Source organism: Ceratotherium simum, chromosome 7, assembly GCF_057802395.1.
Source record: "Ceratotherium simum simum isolate JZ-2026a chromosome 7, ASM5780239v1, whole genome shotgun sequence".
NCBI classification, from domain to species: domain Eukaryota; kingdom Metazoa; phylum Chordata; class Mammalia; order Perissodactyla; family Rhinocerotidae; genus Ceratotherium; species Ceratotherium simum.
The window spans coordinates 74,711,285-74,719,354 of NC_141906.1; the positions used below are offsets into that span (position 1 = coordinate 74,711,285).

The window sequence follows — 8,070 nt, forward strand, 5'->3', positions numbered from 1 at the left end:
GCATTAAGGGAGATGTTTTCTTTTTGCTTACTGAAGGCTGTGAACATGGGTGTAGGAACACATTTTCTGATTCATGCTTCCAATGCCAAGTGACAAATAAGACATCCCCAACGACATTATGTCTCCCAGTGTTCCTTGATTTGATCATTTGAGGATTAATCTTCTATTTTCAGAGAGAAAAATACAAGTACAAAATGATAAAGGAAAAAAACAGAGATAATAAGTTCCTTTTTAAAAAATATTATTATTAAATGTGAAAAAAGATGATGAAATAAATTGTGCAAATGGGGAGAATGAGAGAAGACCTACACTGAAAAAGTGAAAATAAATTATTAAGAGAACACACATTTCTTTCAAGCAGGTAAGATAGAAACAGAATAAGAAAACTACAAATAAAATTATTTTAATTAAACACACAGAATCCCTTTGTCCTGTGACTAACTACAGAGAGATGTTGTTTCTGATCAAAACTTTCTCCTATTTAGAATTTTTCTCATAGCAAGTTTAACATCTTTGTTCCTCAAGCTATAAATTAAGGGGTTCATCATGGGAACTGTATTGGTGTAAAAGACAGAAGAGATTTTCCCCTCATCCATAGATGTAGCAGAAGATGGTTTGAGATACATAAATGCACTTGATCCAAAGAAGAGAGCAACAGCAATTATGTGGGAACTGCAGGTGCTGAAGGCTTTGGACTTGCCCCCCATGGAGCTGCTGTGGAGGATGCTGGAGAGGATGAAACCATAAGAGACAAAGATGGTGAGACTGGGCACAATGATGTTGATGCCCACCACAATGAATACTACCAGCTCATTCATGTAGGTGCTCATGCAGGAGAGCTGGAGCAGAGGGAGAATGTCACATAAATAATGGTTGATGGTGTTTGCATTACAGAAGCTCAGTCTCAGCACGCATCCAGTGTGGGCCATGGCACCAGAAAATGCCATCAAGTATGAACCAAGCATAAGGGCGGAACACACTTTAGGGGACATGGCAACATTATACAAAAGTGGTTTACAGATGGCCACATAGCGATCATAGGCCATTGATGTCAGCACATAGCATTCAGAAATAGCAAAAAAACAGAAAAAGTAGAGCTGGATCATGCACCCCATGTAGGAGATAGTATTTTTTGACATAAAATTAGTCAGCATTTTGGGTGTAAATACAGAAGAATAACAGAAGTCTATGAATGACAAGTTAAAGAGGAAAAAGTACATGGGAGTGTGCAGGTGTGAATTCAGCCCAATTAGGATTATCAAGCCCAAATTTCCCAACACAGTGACCACATACATTACTAGAAACAGGAGGAACAAGGGGAGTTGGAGATCTGGCTGGTCTGTTAATCCCAAAAGAATGAATTCTGTTATGACGGAAACATTTTCAGGAGCCATTCTTCTCTAAGGGATTCTGTGGAAACAAGAGAAAAGGGCTACATTAGAGAACAACTCAGCTCTTCCTGCAATATCTTATCCTACAAGAGAGTGTATACACTGGGAATGCCTGAGTCTAGCCCACCTCCACCCATGGAAACTGCCTTTACCGCTATCATGATACTGAGTGACACTGATATCCCTTATTGGAGTCTAAACAAGCTAAATATAACAAAGAGCATCAGAAACCTAGCCTACTGAGGGAAGGCCAGTGTGTCCATATGCCTACATGACTACTGGAAAACCCAAGGGAGAAGAGAGAAGCTAGAAGTTTGGACCAGCACAGAATTTTCTTTCTCTCATCTCAACTTTTCTTCATTCGCTTGAAATCTCCCCTCACCAGTAAATTGGAGGCAGCAACCTTAGCAAACTGGTGCTGGCTTCTAATGTAGATTAGACTTCGTGAACTGGGAAACACAAAGACTGTTTCTAATTCAAAATTAAGGGACTAGAGTCTAGGAGATGTGAATTTACTGCCTCATGCCACATAAATGAGGAAGAGGGAGAGTTTCACCCATAGAGAGGGAACGTACTGAGACACTGCACCTCCTGAGCCCCCTAATGTCTGAACATTCTCTGATCTCTCCTTAAACAAATTCTTCCACCAGTTTCACAGAACTGCACAAAATGAGAAAGGAATAGTGTTAAATCCCTGGACTTCCATCACAAAACAAGGGATATATTATTACAGATGGAATTCAGAAACTTACCCTCCTTAGGTCAGAAAACCTCAGTCCTCTCTTATCCTTGGTATTTACTTCCGTAGTACTGGAAATGCAATTTCAGGCTCTGAGGCTTTCTTTCCTTTGATACTAAGAGGATGCAGCCCAGATTTAAATTCTGATATATTCTAGATCTTTCTGAACTACAGATGATAATTTCTGATTATGACTAAGTCCTCTCAAGTAGCAGAGAAAAATAAAGTCTTTATTATTATCACGTTTGCTACTTGATTAGACACAGATGGATTAACGTGAGTTTAATGATGTAATGCACTTGGTTATAAACAGGATAGAAGCTTGCTCAGTCTCTTCCCCAGGGAATAGATTCTATGTGCAAAAGGGGAATAAGAAGATTATATACCCTGGACCATGATCTGTCTTTAGTTCCTTAGGGACTCAACACTTTACTTATTTTCACTTCACTCTAGGGATTGTACATCCCTCAATGAAGATCCAAAGTAAACCTCCATCTCCCTATTATCTTTATTTCTGAATTGAAATCAATTATATTGTTTCATTCCCCATTTATTCTCATATCTTAAATGGCAATATTTTTTCTGCAAGTGTTCTGCCTCGAGGCTTCCTTATTTCTTCATCTGAAATTTCTCAAATATTGCATTAACTCACTTCAGTTGTTGTCTCTCCTAGGATGTCTCCTAAATAATTTGCAATGTTGCATATCTCTTCTAAAGTTTTAACTTTTAAACACTTACTGAAAATTTCTACCTGGCTATCCTGCTGCGTTGTTGTATACACCATTTCAGTCACTGAGGTTGTCAATTTCCTCTCATCATAGAAAAGAGTAGGGGCTGTGGAGTTAGAGAGAATGTGTATGAATCTTACCTTTCTAATTCCTCTTTTACTAACTGTAATACCTTGGACAAGGTACTTAATCTCTCTGTTCCTCTGGTACATCTTTGTAAAATAAGGATGGTAAAAATAGCATCTTTCATTAAGTCAAGATAATTAAATTTAAAAAATGTAAGTAAAATGGTTAGAACCATGCCTGGCATATGGTAAATAGTCAATCAATGTCAGCTGTCTTCATTTATGTTCTCATAAATTCCAGTAGATCCTCCAACATAACACTCATCATACATTTTTTTCCTTATTTTCTATGTTCCCCAATAAATTATAAGTTTTATAGGGACAAACATCTTTTCTGTCTTGTTTACTACTTTGCTACGGGAACTAAGAAAAATGCAGAGTATATAGAAGGAACTCAATAAATATTTCTGAATATCATGTTGTTCTTTCTCTGAGAACCTTCTTAATATATTCCACATTTCTCATATGCTAAGCAATAGTGTCTACAACCACAATGACCTCCATCCATGTCCTTCGGCCACCACACAACTTCTGGATTTTTAGGTTTTAACTGAACTGTAATGCTGAACTGCAGTGGCTCTTAATGATTATTCTAGCATTTCCCAACATAGTGCCTCTTATTTGTGTACACTGCTGCTGAAATAAGCTCTGAAAGCACATCTCTGTCCATCTCTAGTTCAAGAACTTTCAATGGTTTTCTATTATCCACTTGACAATTAAAGTCATGTAATAAAAGTCTCAAAACTATGATTTAGTCTTGATTAAAACTGAAGAAGAGATTGAGTCAGAGTTTTATTTGAAGAAGAGCCATGAAAGAATTATTTTGACTGATTTAAGTATTTTGCATACATTAAATGTTGTACAAACTTTTAGCTTTCTCACAAAGATAAGAAAGAATGTTGGAAAATGTTTACATTTCAGAGACCACAGGGTGTAATGAACAAAGATCACAGATCAGATGAACCAAGGTAATATTTATCTATTCATGTATTTATGTATTTATGTATTTATTTATTTATTTATTTTGTGTGTGAGGAAGATTAGCCCTGAGCTAACATCTGTCGCTAATCCTCCTCTTTTTGCTGAGGAAGATTGGCCCTGGGCTAACATCCATGCCCATCTTCCTCTACTTTATATGGCACGCCGCCACAGCCTGGCTTGACAAGCAGTGCATCAGTGCTCGCCAGGGATCCGAACCTGCGAACTCCAGGTCGACAGAGTGGAGCGCGCCCACTTAACCACTGAGCCACCAGGCCAGCCCCTTCCAAGATAATATTTAAAATTTAAGTTTAAATCTGCACAAACTCACCTTCTCATCATAATAAATTACAGCTTCTCTTTAATGTTTACTGAAAAGGACAAGAGTCTTACTAATGTGTTCATTTGTTATAATATTTTTTATTTAATATTTTGGGAATGGAACATTCAACTATGTTATCAGTTAGAAAGTTTCTAGCTTCAAGTTACAGAATACTGAATTAAACATCCATTAAAAATAAGAGCTTATTTTTCTTCAGCTAGCAATAAATCTAGAGGTAGAGTATCCAAGGTTTGGTTTAGCAAAAAAACACTCTCATCAAGGGCTCACTCTCTTCCATTCCAATCTCCTCAGTTTGTTGGCTTTAATCCTCCAGCTTGTCACCTCATGGACATGAAAGAGGTTGTCATAGTTCTAAGATTTACATCTAAACACAAATATATCCAAAGAAGAAAGCAAGTAAAGAGGCAAAATTCACATACCTTTTTTTTTTTAAACTTTATTTATTTTTCCCCCCAAAGCCCCAGTAGATAGTTGTATGTCATGGTTGCACAGCCTTCTAGTTGCTGTTCACATACCTTTTTATATCAGGAAATAAATCATATCCAGAAGCCAATGGATGACTCCCTTCAATTTTTCTTCAGTCATGTGGCTATGCCACATGGCCAACCCAGCTGCAAGGAATACTGACAAAGTGAGAATCTCTCATTTTCAGCCTCTATCAAGAAAAGAAGTTTGTGCCATTAGGGAGCCTGGGAGGAGGAATATCTATTGGGTGGAGCACCAAAACAATTTGTTCCAAACAAAAAATTTTGAAAGACGTTTGTAATAAGAAATTGTGTTTTTCAATTTAAATATAGAAGATACTATTTCTTTGTAAGTGAATTTACTCTTTTGCACTTTAAATCAACTCAGTTGCCTTGGGATATTCAAACCATTTTATAAACATATATGTGTGTGTGTGTGTGAAAAATAACATACATAAGTATATAGTCACACACTCACTACTTATATGTAGGGGGGGAAGGGGAAGATCATCATCTTATAATAAGAGAAGGTTCTCTTATTAGTAAAAATGCATCAGGGGGTTGGTCCAAGATGGCGGTGTAAGAAGATCCTGAACTCACCTCCTGCCACCAATACCCCAAACCTACAGTTACATTTCCCTTTGAAAAAGATCTGAAAACTAAGTGAGGTGCTCTCCACAATAAAGGATAAAAGGACCACATGGAGATGGGTAGGAGAGGTAGAGACATGTTCTGGCAAAAATTACCACCCTTAGTGCAGTGACACACAGTAAGGAGGCATCTCACTTGACAAGTGTTTCTCCCAAAGGAGCAAGGGGTTGGTGCCCCACATCAGGCACCCTAACCCCTGGGATCTGCACCAGAGAGACTAGCCTCCAAAATGTCTGGCTTAGAAAACCAATGGGGCTGACCTCCAAGGGACCCAAAATGCTATAGGAAACTGAGATTCCCTTCTTAAAGGGCTAGCATGGAGTCTTACTCACCCCAAGACTCGGCAAAAAAAACAGCAGTTTGAAAAATGCCTGGACTATATATGAAGGAGACTCATTTACTAACCTATAAGTGTCAGCTGGAGGGGTAGGGGATAGTTGAAATGCTCCCCAGAGAGGAGGAGCTATTGGATGTCATTATTGCACTCTCTACTTAACCTGCTAGCACAAGTGGGCAAGCTCAGATGTGGCACCCGCCTTGCTAAGACAGGCAGGGGCAAAGAGTCAGGGCACTATCCCACCACCTGGCTGAAACCAAAGAGCACAGGTGGTTACGGCACTCCCCCATTCCCTGGATGGGGCAGGTGAAGGAAAATGGTGACAGCATTCTCCTGCTCCCTAATTAAAGTCTGCAAGCAAGATGCAATACTCCCCAGGCCCCTGGCTGGCACTGCCAGGCACTAGCAGTCAAGGCATTCTCCCACTAACAGCCTAAGGCCTTGGGTGTGTGTATGGACAAGGCACTCTCATGCTGCATTGCTGAAGCCCATGGGTGCCTGCAGCCAAGACATTTTTATGCTACCTTCCTGAAGCCGGAGATTGTGCGCCTCCCGCACATACTCCAGCCACCTTGCTAAAGCCAACAGGCACATGCAATCCACACAGGGAACACCACTTGATCACCTGGCCCTAGTGGCAAAGAGGGATGGCATACCTGAGCTCCACAGGATAATTGGAAAGACAGTTCTTGGCAGGCCACTACTCCTAGGACAATGCACAGGCAGCAAACTGAAACACAACACCAGCTTTCTTGTGAAAAAGGTCTATTCACTTAGACTAGAGCTTCAACTTGAGCGATAGGCATCAGGTTTCCCATACACCTAGAGGCTAAGGAGACACTCCCAGGGAACGTAAATAGGGAGACACCATTGTTGCTCACCACCTTAGCCTCACTACAGCTGGATGAGACTTCCCAGAAAGGATCACATTTCCTCATCTGGAGCCCAGATTTCTGTAACTGCTCCCCAGAGGACATCTCTAGATCTCCTGGTCTGGAGGCCAGCAGGGACAACAATTGTGGCTCTACAGAGCTGTATATGTTTTCCTACTTTAAAAGATGCTGTGTGAGGGTCTGGCTTCCAATTAGCCTGAAACTAGGTGGTAAATGAGATTCTTCCCCTTGGAACACTGATAGGTCTTAGCACAACAGCAACAAAAAGGGTATACCAAGAACAAATCAGGTGGACTAGACAATCAGAAAAGGTTTTAGAGACAACCACAAGTTGGGGTAAGGTTGAATGAGAAGGATCATACCTACACAAGGCCACTCCTTCAAGACTGGGAACAGTAACTATTTCAGTGATAAATAGAAACAAACACAGAGAGGCAAGCAAAATGAGGAAACAAGGAAATATGATCAAATTGAAAGAACAACACAAAAATCTCAGAAAAAGGCCTTAATGATACAGAGATAAGTAAACCAACTGATAAAGAATTCAAAGTAATAGTCATAAAAATGCTGAACAAACTCAGGAGAATAATAGTGAGAACTTCAACAAAGAGACAGAAAATGTAAGAAAGTACCAAGTAGACGTCATAGAACTGAAGAATACAATAACTGAACTGAAAAATACCATAGAAAGGTTCAATAGCTGACTTGGTGGGGTAGAAAAACAAATCAGTGATCTAGAGGATAAAGCAATGGAATTTACACAGACAGAGCAGAAAATAAAAAGAATTAAAAAAAAATCAAGATAACATAAGGGACCTCTGGGACAACATCAAGCAGAATAAGATTTACACTATAGGGGCCTAGGCAAAGAGAGACAAAACTTATATGAAAAAATAATGGTTGAAAAATTCCCCAACAGAGGAAAGGAAGCAGATATCCAAATTCAGGAAGCTCAGAGAGTTCCAAATAGAATGAACTCAAAGAGATCCACACTAAAACACATTATAATTAAAATACCTAAAGTTAAAGATAAAGAGAGAATCTTGAAAACAGCAAGAGAACAACAAATTGTTACAAATAAGGGAAACACCATAAGGCTATCAGCATACTTCTCACCAGAAACTTTGTAGGCCAGAAGGGAGTGGCATGACATATTCAAAGTGCTGAAAGGAAAAAAATTCTAATTGGGAATACTCTACCCAGCAAAGTTATCATTAAACTTTGAAGGAGAGATACAGAGTTTTTCAGACAAGCAAAACCTAAAGGAGTTCTTTACTACTAAAGTGCCTTACAGGAAATATTTAAGGGACTCTTTGAAGCTGAAAAGAAATGGTATAATTAATATCAAGAAAATATGCAAAAGTAAAAATCTCTCTTGAAAAGGTAAATATATAGTAAAGGTTGTGGATTCATCACTTATA

At 39.0% G+C, this 8,070-nt stretch overlaps 1 protein-coding gene across 1 annotated transcript; it reads right to left on the reverse strand.

Moving 5' to 3' along the window:
- Positions 1-464: 464 nt before the first annotated feature.
- LOC101398926 (olfactory receptor 8B3-like) lies at positions 465-1,451 on the reverse strand. The gene has a single exon (XM_004443619.2). The coding sequence runs from the start codon at positions 1,392-1,394 to the stop codon at positions 465-467; it is 930 nt and encodes a 309-aa protein (XP_004443676.2). The 5' UTR covers positions 1,395-1,451.
- Between the last annotated feature and the right edge of the window lie 6,619 nt (positions 1,452-8,070).